Source organism: Peromyscus californicus, unplaced genomic scaffold, assembly GCF_007827085.1.
Source record: "Peromyscus californicus insignis strain IS unplaced genomic scaffold, ASM782708v3 Scaffold_2__1_contigs__length_46816999, whole genome shotgun sequence".
Classification (NCBI taxonomy): Eukaryota; Metazoa; Chordata; class Mammalia; order Rodentia; family Cricetidae; genus Peromyscus; species Peromyscus californicus.
In genome coordinates, this window is record NW_026294540.1 from 12936259 (window position 1) to 12952556 (window position 16298).

General features: G+C 45.2%; 2 protein-coding genes across 3 annotated transcripts in view; both read right to left on the reverse strand.

Moving 5' to 3' along the window:
- The window catches only part of Atp2a2 (ATPase sarcoplasmic/endoplasmic reticulum Ca2+ transporting 2), a 47794-nt gene extending 33735 nt beyond the window's left edge, over positions 1–14059 (reverse strand). The window contains exons 1-5 of the mRNA XM_052755328.1: positions 13818–14059; positions 13169–13186; positions 12899–12981; positions 2193–2297; positions 1627–1765 (exon numbers count right to left, since the gene is read on the reverse strand). Of these exons, the coding sequence (XP_052611288.1) occupies positions 1627–1765; positions 2193–2297; positions 12899–12981; positions 13169–13186; positions 13818–13935 (463 nt within the window). The 5' untranslated portion in view covers positions 13936–14059. The remainder of the gene's footprint in view (positions 1–1626; positions 1766–2192; positions 2298–12898; positions 12982–13168; positions 13187–13817) is intronic.
- Positions 14060–15133: 1074 nt separating this feature from the next.
- Ift81 (intraflagellar transport 81) overlaps positions 15134–16298 on the reverse strand; it is a 206187-nt gene continuing 205022 nt past the window's right edge. Inside the window, exon 20 of one of the 2 annotated variants that reach the window (XR_008222034.1) lies at positions 15134–15680. The gene's annotated coding sequence lies outside the window, so the exon portion shown is untranslated. The remainder of the gene's footprint in view (positions 15681–16298) is intronic. The other variant, XR_008222035.1, reaches the window with a different exon arrangement.

Sequence of the window (16298 nt, forward strand, 5' to 3'; positions counted from 1 at the left end):
AGTGGAGATGGAGAGATGGCTCAGCCGTTAAAGGCTAGGCTCACAACCCAAAAATGTTCTAGAACAGTAACAAAATCACCAATAGAAGTGTATCTAGGCAAAGCCAGATTTCTTTCTGGCATAAGACCCGTAGAGCACAGATAAAAGATGAAGTTTTAAAAATTGTTTTAATTAAGCTAGGCATGGTGGTGTACTCCTTTAATCCCAGTTCTTGGGAGGCAGAGGCAGGTAGATCTTTGTGAGTCTGAGACAAGCCTGGTCTACAAAGTGAGTTCCAGGACAGCTAGGGTTGTTACAGACAAACTATCTTAGGAAAAAAAGAAAACAAAGCAAACAAAAAATTATTTTAATTAATAAGACAATATTAATAAAGCCCATCTTCCCTAAATCAATGTAGAAGAATTAATTACAAGTCACTATAAAAGCAAACAAATCTAATTAATCTAGGCTCAAAAAGATGTAATAAGTCACAATCTGAATAATCCTCTGCAGTAACTTCTCCATTCACTCTACCAATGAAACAACCAAAAATGAAACAAAACAACAGTTTGACAGTTACAAGCAGTACGATTTAACATTCGTTCAAAACCAGGCTAGTGACACATACCACTAATCCTAGGACCTAAGACGTGAAGGCAGGAGGATCAGGAATTGAGAGTCTAGACTATATAGTGAGTTAAATGCCAACATGTGTTACATAAAACCTTGTTTAAAAACTAAAATAGTTGCCAGGCATTGGTATTGCATGCCTTTACTCCAGCACCCAAAAGGTGCACTCCTTTTATCCCAGTTCTTGGGAGGCAGAGGCAGGAGAATAGTGAGTTGAGTAAGGCCAGCCTGGTCTACAGAGCACACTGCAGGCAAGCCATGGCTACATAAAAAAAAAGTCCAAAACAAACAGACAAACAAACAAACAAAACAATTCAGAATCAAACAGGGAAAGGAAAGGAGAGCTGGAGAGGGCTCAGTCACTGAAATATGTACCACACTGGCATGAAGACCAGAGTTGAGAACCCACTTAAAAAAACAGGCAGCTACTTAGCAGCTGTAAACAACTGGTCACTACAGCTCCTTGAGTTCCACATCCAGCAGCAGTGTTCTATAACTGATAACTACAATACCACAAACATCTGGTCCAAAACACAAAACCCTTTCAGGAGGCTGAGGCAGGAGGATCACTTCAATCCAGGAATTTGAGACTAGACTCAAACAAATCTTAAAACATATCTTATTGAGAATATAAAGGGAGGTGCTAAAGCATTTCAAACATGCACTGAAATGGTGTAATAACTAATAAATAATTAGTTTTAAATATAATTATGAAACAAAACAAAACAAAACCCAGGGCTGCTCTTCAGAAGGACCTGAGTTCAATTCCCAGCATTCCTATGTCGGCTTACAGCCATTTGTCCAGTAAGAAATCCCATGCCCTCTGCTGGACTCTGTAGGCACCAAGAACATATTCAAGTACACAAACATATGCAGGTAAATCACCCATCTCCACAAAACTTAAAAAACAAACCAAAAATGGGAAACACAAAAAGCTAAATATAATCTGAACCTAGAGAAAAGGCCTTACCTTAGAAATAAAGTCTAGGAAGAGAAACATGGTAATAAACAACTCACCAGCTATCTCCACAATATCCCCAGGGACTATGTCTTTAGCTTTGATGCGCTGCACACTCTTTCTGTCCTGGCGATACACTTTGCCCATTTCTGGCTCATACTCCTTAAGGGCTTCTATTGCATTTTCAGCATTTCTCTCCTGTGTGAAGAAAAACCAAGTCGGATAAACCAGCCTGCCTGCCTCCTTAAATATGTCTAGGTTAGAAATTCAAAACTTGGGCTGGAGAGATGGCTCAGAGGTTAAGAGCACTGGCTGTTCTTCCAGAGGTCCTGAGTTCAATTCCCAGCAACCACATGGTGGCTCACAACCATCTGTAATGAGATCTGGCTCCCTCTTCTGGCCTGAAGGGATATATGCAAGCAGAACACTGTATACATAATAAATAAATTAATTTAAAAAAAAAAAAAAAAGAAATTCAAAACTTTAGTTCCAGACAGCTACAGCTATGTAAAGACCCTGTCTTTATAAAAACAAAACAAAACAAAAAAATCACCAGACTACTGTTTAAAATCACACAAACTACTAAAATGTAACACATAACAGGGCTGCAGGATTGTTTGCTTACCTGCCACACCCCCACAATTGCATTGGCTACTAATATAAGCAGAATTACAAAAGGTTCTACAAAGGCTGTAATCGTTTCTTCTCCTTCTTCAAACCAAGCCAAAACCTAAAAGAAAAACAGCAGCAGATGTTAGACTTGTTAATGTGCTTCTAGACATAGCTACATTTTATAATAAAAAGGGGCTCACATTATAGGAATTGTTATAGAAAAAACCCTTTTCTTACATCTTTAAAGACATACAAAATGTAGTTACAGAAACACCTGGCTTATGTCCTGTTCTTAACTGAGTTAAGATACCAACTTTTTTGTTTGTTTGTTATACAGGGTTTCTCTGTATAACAGCTCTGGCTGTCCTGGAACTCACTTTGTATTCCAGGCTGGCTTTGATCTCACAGAGATCTGCCTGCCCCTGCCTCTCCCTGCCCCCAGTGCTGGGACTAAAGGTGAACACCACCACCACCAGGCTTGAGCTAATTTATTTTTTAATGCCATTAAAGAGCACAAATAAAGTGGGTCTTTTTGGTGGAAAGAAGGAATCTCACTCAATTCAAATGTATTTCAAAAGAAAAAAACCTTAAAATTCGAGATTTTATTATAGTAAAAGTGAACAGGTAAACATGAATAGTCACAGTGATTTAATGTTCACCATCAGGGCCTGGAGAGATAACTCAGGTTTAAGACACTGGTTGGTAGTCCAGAGAACCAGGTTCCATCCCCAACACCCACACACTGGCTTATAATCATCTGTAACTCCAGTAGCAGTTGGGATTAATGCACTTTTCTGGTGTCCAGGGCCCTGAACATATGTGATACCCAGATATACATGCAGGCAAACCACCACACACACCAAATAATAATTCCTTAAAAATTCACATCAAGTCATAGACATACATGGCCTGAATTTACAGTCTAAGAAACTGGAAAACAAAACAAAACAAAACAAAACACAAACAAGAAAACATTTGGAGGTAAAAAAAATGACCACTTACTCAAATTCAACGTAGAGCAACTTAATCTCCCTAACTTCTCAGAGGTAGTGAAGGTCACCTCAGAATTACAAAGTTGTTCTGAGTTGGGAATGTATTTTGAAGTCTATTCACCACACAATACTTACGATACAGCACTTCAGAAATCACAAGAATTCCCCTCCAAATAAATTAAATAAATTGGGCCAGAGAGATGGCATATACTGTAAAAATGCCTGCTGCCAAGCCTCATAATCTAAATTCAATCACAGTAAAAGGAAAGAAACTACTCTCAAAAGGCATGTGCATGGATACACACATATGCACACACCTCACATACACACATTACAACAAAATGTAATTACAAAAAAAACAAAACCGGGGTTGGGGATTTAGCTCAGTGGTAGAGCGCTTGCCTAGCAAGCGTAAGGCCCTGGGTTCGGTCCTCAGCTCCAGAAAAATAAATAAAGGAAAAAAAACAAAAACAAAAAACCAAAACCAAAAACCTGATCTAATCTGTGCTAGGAAGGCAAGGCAGGAAGACTGTCAGTTTGAGGCACATGCAAAGATCCTTGCCCTGACTCCAACTACAAGTTAATAGCCAAGACACGATGAAAGTAATTAACAGACTTTGGGACAACATGGCAAGATCCCTGTCCTCACCCACCAACTACAGCCAAGATATTATGAAGGCGACAAAAAGATAACACAGTGAGTTAATAAAAAAGAGCATGGATGGCAGTGGTTCTCACCTTCCTAACACTACGACCCTTTAACACAGTTCTCCTGTTGTGTTCATAACTGTAATTCTGCTACTGTTATGAAGCTGTAATTAAATATCTGTGTTTTTCAATGGTCCTAGGCAATCCCTATGAAAGGGTCATTCACCCTTCAAGGGGGTTGCGACCCACAAGTTGAGAACCAGTGATCTAAGTGGTTAAATGTTAACCAGGAGGGCAAATGAAATGGACGAGTGGGTAAAAGCACCTGCTGTACAACCCTCATGATCTGAGTTCAATTCTGGAACTCACAGTGGAAGGACCTGGACAGCTGACTCCTGAAAGTTGTCCTCTGACCTCCATACAAGGTCCATGTCACATATGCACACAAGCTCCCTCCCATTACCCAGGGCCAGGTCCTGACAAACATCAGTGGCAATTTTATCAGAAACCTGGCAACCTCCATCAGTCTGGGACGTGGGCTTTTTGCTTTGTGTGTGTGTGGAGCGGGAGGTGGTGGTTGATGTTGCTTAAAATGAACACATTTCACAATGAAGACCTTTTCTTTGAAACATTACCTGGGAGCTACCAAGATGGCTTATCAGGGAAAGACACTTACCCTACAAGCCTGACCACCTGAGTTCAATCCCTGGAATCCACATAAAAGCTCAGGGAGAGAACCAACTCCATAAAGTTGTTATCTGACCTCTGTGTACACACACGTACACACACACACACACCATTTAATTCTCGCTCTTGGGAAGCAGAGGTAGGTGGATCTCTGAGTTAGCATGGTCTACATGGTAGAGCTACATAATAGAAACCCTGTCTCAAAACAAACATACACATATATACGTGCATGTGTGTGTGTGTGTGTGTGTATACACACATACATACATGCACACACACAAAACCCTGTGCTATAAGTAAAATTAAGTTAAAAATAATGAACCCTGCCAGGGTTCACATGCCTTTAATCCCAGCACTCAGGAGGCAGAGGCAGGTGGATCTCTGTGAGTTCAAGGCCAGCCTGGTCTACAGAGTGAGTTCCAGGACAGCCAGGACTGTTTCACAGAGAAACCGTCTTGAAAAAAAAAAAAACAAAAATAATGAACCCACATAGTATTTGTACTCAATGAAATTTTTTTTTTAACACAAATAGCCAATGACCAGAAGGTAATTAAGGTGATATGAAATTCTAAAAGAGGAATAACATTGAATTAGCAAAGGATCAGATCAAAGAAAAACCAAACAGAAAGTACCCAGGCTCTGACACTTGCCAATTACCACTGACAAGCAGGGCAGGAGAAACCAGAATGAATTTGATAAATAGCACAGCAAGGTTTCAACAGGGCATTCCCAGTACTAAGGCCAAAATCTTGGCCAGAATGAAAACTTCTCTAGGAAGTTAAATTTTGATAGATGCAGGATCACAGCTGCTGATACAGCCTTCCAAACATTGGCCAAGGAGAACATATCAGAAATAAGAAATTTAATTAGCTCTTAAAGAAGAAAAATTGCTCCATTTCACAAGTGACCAGAGACCTTTCCAAAAGGTCAGTGAGGCATTAGCAACTCTAAGATAAGCCTCACACCTTGTTCAAGTGGGTATGAATTTCCTTCTTGGCAGGCGAGCCTGGGGACAACTTAAGCAACATCCCTTAACAGATGAAGCGAAGGAAGAAGGGGTGAGCAGTGTCAGAACTACCAGAGTAAAAACAAGCCTCTACTAGTCAAGAGATGCACACTGTTCTCAGGACTAATATTTATTAAATGGAAGAATTCTGAACTTGCCTTCCATGTGACCTGTTGAATAGAAAACACAGGCTACCCACCCTTGAAAGTTCTACAGATATATTAATTACTGTTGGATGAGAAACTAATGGCCTAATCTATTAAGGTGGAAGAATGGCACCTACCTATTTAAAATCTAAGGACCACCCACCATTTAGGCCTGGGAAGATAGTTCAATGGCTACAGCTCTTGCTTAGCATATGCCAGCCAGCCTCTGGGCTCATTCCCCAGTACAAGGGGTGAGGGGGAACTCCACAGCAGTTTCTTGAGTACTTAAAAAAAAAAGGTCTGAGATTAAAGAGACAGCTCAGTGGCTAAGAGCCGACTGCTGCTCTTCTAGGAGTAGAGTTCAGTTCCCAGCAGCCATATTACAGCGTACAATTGCCTGTAACTCCAGCTTCAAGGGATCAGACATACCTCTTTCTTGCCTCTAGAGGTACCCACACACATGTGGCATATAGTCACACAAACATACACACGTATACATAGAAAATAAAATAATCTAAAAAGTTTTTAAATAAAAATAAAATCTATCTCAAAACAATAAACAACCCAAAGACTCAAATCCTATACCTCAAATTGAAGAACACATTTAACTGATAAAAGCCAATCTACACTCATACTTTGTTTTTCAGTCCTTCATGGTTTGTTCTATTGGTAAGAAATCCTGTTAGGTTATACAAATGGGAAAATAGTGCTGACAAAAATGACTGATGGTGAGAAGGTCTAAGAGAAAACTGGACAGATACTGTCTTATGGTATGGTCAGTTTAGTTACTTACTATGGTTTTTCCTAAGTTACACAAAATATATTTATACAAAAGGGGAAATAGGTTGAACATAAAGGATTTCTTTGTATTGCCTTTGATTACAGCTGTATCCCTAGGGGCTCCAAAGAGGCTCTAGGACCTAGATGATGCTCAGTGTCTTACACTGAGTAAATAAGACCAAGCACACAACACTCCACAAGTAAGGAGCGGAAAAGGAGGACAGGGGAGCTGCAGTGTCATTTTAGGCCAAGTGTTTCCTCTCCCTCCAAACTCTGTATTGTTACAGTAACAGTACCTCCCCTACAATTATCCAGAAGTTCAAAGCTTCACATTTGCCAGCCCTGTTCCAAGTCACCATTCACTTTACTTTAAGCCTAAGTAGTGTAGGCTAAGAGATCTTTCTGCTGCCGGGCGGTGGTGGCGCACGCCTTTAATCCCAGCACTTGGGAGGCAGAGCCAGGCGGATCTCTGTGAGTTCGAGGCCAGCCTGGGCTACCAAGTGAGTCCCAGGAAAGGCGCAAAGCTACACAGAGAAACCCTGTCTCGAAAAACCAAAAAAAAAAAAAAAAAAAAGAGAGATCTTTCTGTTGATATTCACAGGGTTAATCTCTGGATTCGGATGTAACTCAGAAGTAGAGCATTTTCCTAAGAGATATGAGGTTCTGCGGTTTGATCCCAATGCACAAGAAACGGCACTATGGCACCGCTAATACCCTTACAATTTTTTAAATTTTTTCTCTGTGTGTGTGTGTACGTATATTCACATGCATGTTGGTACCCACGGAATCCAGAAAAGTTCTGGACCTTCAGAACTGGATTACAGATCACTTGAACCACCTGAGCCAGGTGCTGGGAACCAAACCAGGTCTTCTACAACTGTAACAAGTACTACTGAGCCATCTCTCCAGTCCCCTAACTTTCCTGTTTTCCTGGGTCTTGCTCTAGCCAGGCTGACCTCCAACTTATAGCCATCTTCCTGCCTCAAGTTTTCTCATGGCTGGTATTACAGGTATATGCCCCCACATTTAACCTGGCACTACTAACTTCTAATTGGAATAACAAAGCAAATTTTGTTCTAAGGCAAAAAGGCATGTTCTGCTATATATTGGGAGGGTGGCCAACTTATGCCATTGGGATTGTGGGCTGAGCTCACTCTCTCTCTGTCTGTCTCTCTCTGAGGCAGGGTTTCACTGTGTATCCTTGGCTGGCTGGCCTGAAGCTCTCTATGTAGACCAGTTGGCTGTGGACTCACAGAGTTCAACTACCTACCTCTGCCTCCTGAGTGTTGGGATTAAAGTTGTGTGCTACTATACTCAGCTAGGGCTGAACTCTCAAGACCATCCAGAACGCAAAGAAGCTGGTATAGTCTAGTGGGAGAGTGACTGCAGAGAGGCCCAGGTTCAATGCCAGCACCACCTGCCTAAAAGAACCATCAGAATTCGTGAGGCAGAGGCAGGTGGATCTCTGAGTTCAAGGCCAGTCTAGTCTACAAAGTGAGTTCCAAGACAGTTAGGGATGTTACACGGAGAAACCCTGTCTTGAAAAACCAAAAGAAGCCGGGCGGTGGTGGCGCACGCCTTTAATCCCAGCACTCGGGAAGCAGAGGCAGGCAGATCTCTGTGAGTTCGAGGCCAGCCTGGGCTACAGAGTGAGTTCCAGGACAGCCACCAAAACTACACAGAGAAACCCTGTCTTGAAAAACCAAAAAAAGAAAAGAGAAACCTAAAGAAAAAAGACATATCAGAAGGGCTATTTTCTTTTCTTTCTTTCTTTTTTTAAAATATATTTTATTTTTATGTGCATTTGTGTTTTTGCCATGTGTGTCAGGGTCCCCTAGAAACTGGAGTTTCAGACAGGTGTGAGCTGCCATGTGGGTGCTGGGAATTGAACTCAGGTCCTCTGGAAGAAGAGTCAGCACTCTTAACCCCTGAGCCATCTCTCCAGCCCCAGAAGGGCTATTTTCATCTTCCTTGAAAACAAACAAACCTAACAAGAATTAGAATTCATTCTCTTCTATATAAACTTTAAAAAAAAAAAAAAAAATACCAGGGGGTTGGAGAGATGGCTCAGAGGTTAAGAGCACTGGTTGCTCTTCCCAGCACCCACACGGTGGCACAACCAACTATAATGAGACCTGGTGTAGTCTTCTGGTCTGCAGGCATACATGCAGGAAGAACACTGTATACATAATAAATAAATCTAAAAAATAAAAAAAAAAACTATACCAGAGTTAGGCATGGCAATACACACCTATAATCCCAGGATACAGGAGGCCAGGGCAGGAGGAACAGAGTCCTTGCCATATAGTAATACAGTACCTTGAAAACCAACACAGCTTTGATCCCAGCACTCGGAAGGCAGAGCAAGGTAGATCTCAAGTCTACACTGATTTGATCTCAAGTCTACACTGATAGGTCCAGGCTAGCCAAGGCCAAACAGTGAGATTGTCTCCTCCCCAACCAACCAACCCAAACACACACACAAAACACAACATGACTGAAGTTAAAGTCAGTAGCAGAACACTTCCCTAGTGTGCTCAAGGCCCTGGATTCTATCCTCATAGTAGGGAAAGTGGGGAAAGACATTAATGTTTCCTCTTCAAATCAACTTTTAAATTATATTTTAAGAAAATAAAAACAAAAAAATTAAATCACCATAAAGTACACTATTAAATGCTTCCTGTATATCACTGAATAAAGCAAAGCAAAAACAGATCCCATGTTTTATCAATGCCTCAAAATGCTAGAAACAAATTCATTCCTGTATGTGAGACACTGAGAAAGCATAGGGCTCAGCTTGATGGCAAGAGGCTCTTCCTGAGTTCTAGGCCAGCATGGTCTACATCGCCCTGGTCTCCAGGATAGCCAGGACTGTAAGAAGAGACATTGTCTCAAAACAACAAGACTATTTTAGAATCAATATAAGCAGTGTAAAACAGGAAACAGGGCAAAGAGTAAATAAAGAAACCTATGCTGATCTCCATCATCGGTAGGTGCCACCCTGGTCTAGATAGGTCAGCTAATGCCAATGCCATCACAGCCCTAAGACACTCACCTCTCCTTCAGCTCTTTACCCAACGGTTACCTTCTAAAAGCCTGTGCTCCTCTTCCCTAGACAAGTCTCTTATCACAGCCCCTTTACTTTCTCAACAGCAGTCTTCAAAGTAACAGGCACCATATTCCCCGTGTCTGTGTCAGGTGTTCTACTGGGGGAGGGGAAGAGTGGGTAGGCATTCCAGTTACGCAACCAGATGATGCAGTATATGGAGGGTAAAGTTAGTAACCTTAGAGAACGGGAATCCAAGTGAGAAACAGTCAATGACATCAAGTTAAGGAAATTTGATGTCCATATGCAAAGGGAGATGCATTTTGCTGAGACATCCTCATATACCTCAGGCCAACCTCATCAAATCCACTGTATAGCCAAGGATGGCCTTGAACTCCTAACTAAAAGATTATAGGCACACACCACCGTATTGGAATTGATCTTTTTAAAAGAAACAACTTTGGTGAATACTACAAATTAAACTGCCCCCATGAGCCACAAGTGTAAAACATTAATGCAGCTTCCTATTTTTTTGCCAGAGCAAAACATTAACTGCAGTTAACAGTTTACTAGTCTGATATTTGAAATAAATCATTAATATCTTTCTAACCTGGGGAGAAATCTGATGATTTATGAGAACTGCTTATTCACTTCAGCAAAAGAATCTAAGTATTCAAAGATCATGTTTTTCCTGTTAAGACAGTAAGAATATACTGACCACCACAAATAAGTCAGTGCTCTTATTTGGAAGCTATGAAAATAAATAACAAACTGAAGTTGGTGGCACAAGCCTGTAATCCTGGCACCGAAGAGGCTAAGTAAGGCAGGAGGATTGCATAAGACTGGGCTATATAGAGTGAGTTTGAGACCAGTCTCAAAACAGGGCCTGAAAGATGGCTGAGCTTAAGGACCTGGTTCAGACCTCAGGCATTCACTCACAAAGGTCAGAAAGTGCCTGTAATCACAGCACTTGGGAGGTAGAGATAGATCCCTGGGGAAAGCTGGCTAGCTAAACTAGCTGAATCAGTGAACTCTGGGTTTAGTCCAGAAACCCTGACTCAGTATATATAAGGTGAACAGACATTAAGCAAGACACCCGATGTCAACTTCTGGCCACCGCACGCACACACATTCACACAAGTGCACCTCCATACCTCAACAAGCACACAAATCCCTACACTACACACACACACACACACACACACAGGCAGTAACAAAAATAAAGAGAAATAAGGAAAGGACAGATCAAGTAGCACATAGCACCATCAACCCTCCATGAAAAGTATCAACAGAACCCACCTTCTAGCACAATTTCTCTCTCTTCCATTTTTATAGCTTTTGAGATAGGGTCTTACTCTAGCCCATGCTGTCCTGATGACTCAGTTTCCTGAACCTTTTGAAACAAGGCAACCTTGCAGTGTGGACACTAACAGTCAGTAACATAAGTTCTAGAGCAGCCTCGGAACAGTATCTTAACCTATCCACAATCTTCATCAAATAAACCAAAGCCAATTAAGTCAATTCTATAAGAAGTACTTCCTATATTTATTCTTTAGCCATTTAACAAACCATAACAAAAAAATGTAACAGTTCATTTCCTGAACAAGAATTCCAAGTAGTTATTGAAAATGAACTCACATTTCAACTACAAACACTAACAAACATCCTCTATTACAAAAAAGTTAAAATTTGAAAAATGATTAAAAATAACAAATTCCTAATTACTCCATTGTAAAATACACCTACAATCATTAATACTACTTGCTAAAAAGTCAAACTGACCACTCACAATTTTGAAACCCCGAGATCCAATAGCCAGTAACTTTTTCATTGACAAATGGCACTATTTCAAAGATTGCTTTAAACTGTAACACAGAAGGAACCAGCAGGAATGCATTTTGTCTATGGCTTGTATGTATCAGCTAGTTATTTCTCAGTCCCTGAAGACCTTAGTGAGTGCCAGCATTTAACTTTCAGAATTACATAGCCTGCATAAATACAAACCCTGAAAGCTCCCCAAATGTATATTTTACCTCATGTCAACAAACTCAAACTATAACCCAACAACTACTCTATTCATTTAGCCTATTTATCAATGATGCAGCCATTTACAGGGCAAAATTTTTAAAAATCACAAAAAGATATGTAAGTGGTATAGAGTGAGGGACTCAGTAATATACTGAATGGTTTGCTATGGGAGTCTAAATTGTATTCAATGAAAACCACAGGTAAGATTCTTGAGAACTGAACTAGTAGTGATGGCCACACAACACTTAGCTAACATGACATGGTCAAGTTTCATGGCAAAATTCATGTACACAACTGCTCCTAAAGGTCACCAATATTTATTTTAAAAATAGCTAAAAATAAACCTTCCCTTCACCTGAACCTACTAAGTCCTCTCTGCTGGTGCTTTCATGACCGCATGACCCCTAGGTCAGATTTACATGAGAATATACGTAATTGAAACCCAACAGCTGTCAGTTTTGTGAGCCCTTGAAACAAGGATTCATTGATTTTCACTTCCTATCACAGTGTAAGAATGAAATGTTGTAAGAACAAAAAGCATTGTGTGTCGTGAAGGTGAAGACCATCTGTGTACCACGATCACGGTTTTAAGGAAACTATAAAGAAGTCCACTGGCCAGAAAAAAGAATGCAGTGAAAAGAACACCAGAGAAAAAACGTTAATAACCTAGAAATAACCTTGCCACTTCTATTAGTTTTTCTCAGACAGCTCTCTGCATTTCACTAGTTTCTTAGCAACCACACTGGGCTCAAGCACGTACAGAAGGGGGGGGGGGGGGGAACGACACCACAAAAAACAAACAAACACCAAAAAAAACAAACAACAAAAAAACCCTTCTACCTTCATCCCCTCTTTAATATTTAGAACCAAGAGTACCGCACTTTGTTCTCTCGCTCTAGGAATCACTCAAGACAGGGGTCCGGGTTAGATGCCATCCTAAAGGTCAGTGACCAAATTTGGTCAACAGTGGTGCCATCACGGCTGTCATCTTTCTTGTCACTGTTCGGGCACAACTGTCACCTTGCCACTACCAGGAAGGCAAAGCCGCTGGAATATTCCCTTTGTACATTCTATTTACAAAGGGCCCAACATCATCTCAGCATGATCTCACAACGCGGTAACAAATGGAAGAACCCAACAGAAAAGAAGGCCTTGCCACGAGAAACTTTCTGAGGCTAAAAATGTCAGCGACCCTGCGGTCAGGAGTCATCTATTTTTTTTCTACAAAATAGCTTCTACCATTTTTTTTTTTTAATCTCTGACACCTAGGTTATTATTATTTTTCTTAAACATGGAAATTCAATGGCTATTATTTGTTTTCTGGTATATTAGTGAAACACTTTCAGCTTTTATGGGCAGATAAAATATATTTCTCTGAATACTTACGAAAGATATACACGCTGCCAGCAATAAAATCCTAACTAGTAAGTCTTCGAACTGCTCAATCACAAGTTCCAGCAAGGTTTTTCCTGTTAAAGAAAAAAACAAAAAACAAAAAAAAAAACCGTATTTGTTCTGATGGTCTACATCAATCAATCCGTGTCCGCACACGCGCGCGTGCACACACACACACACACACACACACACACGCACACACGCACACGCACACGCACACGCACACACACACCGTCTCTCCAAAGTAACATGAAGATTTACCTTCTTCAGCTGGTAATTCTAGAATGCCGAAATTCGCCAGCCAACGTGTCGGGAGGAAAGAAAAATACAGACATGTTATTAGCGCCTTTATTAAAAAAAAAAATTGCTAAATTCACCACCATCGTGCTCTGAAAGACAGATGTGGGTATATGAACATCCAGCCTTTCTCTCTCTCTCTCTCTCTCTCTCTCTCTCCACTCTGATACCCCGAGAAAACCATGCAGCCCCAGTCATCAATGGCCACGGTCCTGCCCGTCCGCTCCCCGGGGCCTCCGGGACCATGCTGGGTCATCCCTTCTGCCAGATGTCTAACTTTGGGGAGCACAAGAAACGGTCCGAGGGGTTCTCAACTACACCGACGCCTCGGAAACCCGCGGGGGGACATCAGCCCAGCCGCAGGAGCCTCTCCCCCCACCACCAACCCCTGGGCTCGCTGCGCTCCGGGAAGGTCACCGGCTCGAGACCCCTGGAGGTCGTGGGGGTGGCAGGGGGGAGGCCCCGACCCGCGTGCGGACCGCCCCGGCCTCTGGCAGCCGTCGGGCGCCGAGCCGAGCCGAGCCCCACGAGGTGGAGCCCGGGTCAGCCATCTTCCCCGGCGCTCGGGCCCGCGCCGCGCCGCGCCGCTGCAGCCCCGGCGCCCCGCACCTACCGTTGGAGCCCCATCTCTCCTTGAGCTTCTTGACCTGCTCCAGGCTCAGCCCCGTGCTCTCGTTGACGCCGAAGTGGCCCAGCACCTCCTCCACCGTCTTTGTGTGAGCGTTCTCCATGGCTGCGGGGGCCCCGGCCGGCCTCGCCTCGCGTCCCCGCGGCCTCCTCGCCTCCGCCTCGCACTCGGGCCGCGGGCTCGTGCCACCGCGGGCGCCCGGGCGCGGACAGCTGTCCCCTCCTCTTTCTCCTCCTCCTCCTGCTGCTCGGCCGCTTCCGCCTGACCGGCCGCTGAATCACCCGGAGCCCCCTCCCCTAGAAACCGCCGCCCGCGGCCCGGCCGCGCCGAGCCCACCCGAGGGGGGCTTGCGAGCCTCCCGCCGCGCTGCGAGGGTGCGTCGCCTCAGCTGCCAGCCGGCCGCGGGCAAGCCCAGGCCGCCGCGGCGCCGCTGCGTGGAGGGGAGACCCGCCGGGGCTGAGGAGGGGCGCCCGGGCGAGCCCCTCGGCGCGCGGAGGAGAGCGAGGCGGAGCGGCGGCCGCAGAGGAGCAGCAGCAGCACCAGCAGCGGCAGCTCTGCGCGGCGCGCCTGGCACGAGCCCCTCCTCAGCGCTGCACCCCCCCCGACAGCGACGGAGGAAACACTGCGGCGGCGGAGGAGACGGGAGGTGGCGTCGGGGACGGCTCCGCGGCGGCGGCTGCTCTAATAGCATTTATCCGCCGCTGCCTCCCCTCTCGCCGCCGCCGCGGCATGTGGACGCCGCTCATTGGCCGAGAGCGCCCAGCGCGGCGCGGGCGGCGCGGCCCCGCCCCCTTCTCCCCCCCCCCCCGGCGCCCTCCCGCGCGGCCCCGCGCGCGCGCTCCAGGCGCGCCCCCACGCCGCCGGCAGGCCCCGCCCCCTCCCGCGCGCCGCCCCCAGGAACCCGGATCCAGGCCGCGCGCGAGGGCGTGCGCGCGCGCAGGCCGCCTCCCGGTCCGCGCTTGGCCCGCTGCGGCCGGGGCCGGGCCGGAGGGGCGAGCCCGACTTTTTTTTTTTTTCTCGGCCGGGGCTTTCGCGGGTCGTCCGCGCGCGCGGGGCTCACACGGGTGGGCGCTCTGCGCTCGGTGCCCCCGCCGCTGGGGGGGGGGGGGGACTGCTTGGGTGGCAGGGAGGTGCCGGGACGCGGGCGACCGAGGCGCGCTCGGACGGGTGTCCTTGGCTCGCCTCTGCGCCCTGGACAGCCCGAGCCCGTGCTCTGAATCCTAATGCCTCCTCCTTGAGAGCCCCCACCCCCACCCACCCCCAGCAACCAAGGGGAGGAATTCCGCAGTTCCCTTCCCACACAGCCAAAAATCGCTCAGCTGTCGCCTCGGGAACACCGCATCCCACACCCCCGGCCGAGAGCCCCATCTCCATCGCACGCCAACACCAGCCCTTCCTTCCCCTGCGGGTTCTGTACCCCGACAGGGAATCCCACTCTTGCGGGAGGAAGGAGGAAGTTTTACTTCGTTTTTAGGAGCCCACACAGCCTTTGACACACGTCTGCATAGAAGTCACAGGTTATGCTGGAGCAGCTCTGCGTCTGCAAGGTGCTTGACTTTGGCTTTAAAATGAAGGCTGCCATACAGACGTCCACTTCCCCCAATGGGAGAGAAGGAGCTTTCAGTCTCAAACCTATTCTTAAACCACAAATCATCTGCTGTGTCGGAGAGGTCTGATCAGCGCCTAGCACGAAATGTAATTTTGCCAGTATAAAGAGGTCATACTGAGTCAGGTGTGATGTGATGTCCGCCTGTGATCGCTGCACGCAGACGTGGAAGCAATCGAGAGTTCAAGGTCGTCCTCGGACACTTAATGAGTTTAGAACCAGTCTACGATGTTGGACCTTGTCTAAAAAAATAATAAAAAAAAATAAATTTAAAAAGCAGAGGAAGGTGGGAAGCCATACTAAACAGGGGGGCGGGGGACCACTGCATTGAATTCACGAATATTCTCACAAAGAGCAGCTTCCTGAAGGGAATCGGTTGCAAAATAAAGCATTTTGTCCACTCGAGTGTTTAGCAACGACCCCCCCCCCCCAAATAAAAATCACTTGAGTCTTCCCATAGGGCTGGGCCTTAAGACTTAAGAGATTCCTTCAACAGATGCAAATCGCGGTGCATTACCCGACTGAAAAAGAAATCAAGTACGTCATTTCATTTAATTATTTCCAAGGAGTGGAGGCTGGCATGCAGTTCTGATTGATACTTGGGAAAGGGCCAACAGAACCCTACACGAAACAAACACACACAAATTCTAGTGTATAGCAATGCACTCCCTAGAAGCAAGGTGGAAACTGGTTAGGTCACAGCCTCTTCAGAAGGATCAGGTGACTGCCTGCAAGGTGGGGGTGTGGTGATGGAGCGCTGGTGGGTCTTCGGCCTCCTTGTGTTCCAGTTCTGCCTGGCTTCATGTTTTTCACACCAACAGCAAGAGGCACCGAGGGCAGGAAGATCGCGCCCTGTCTCA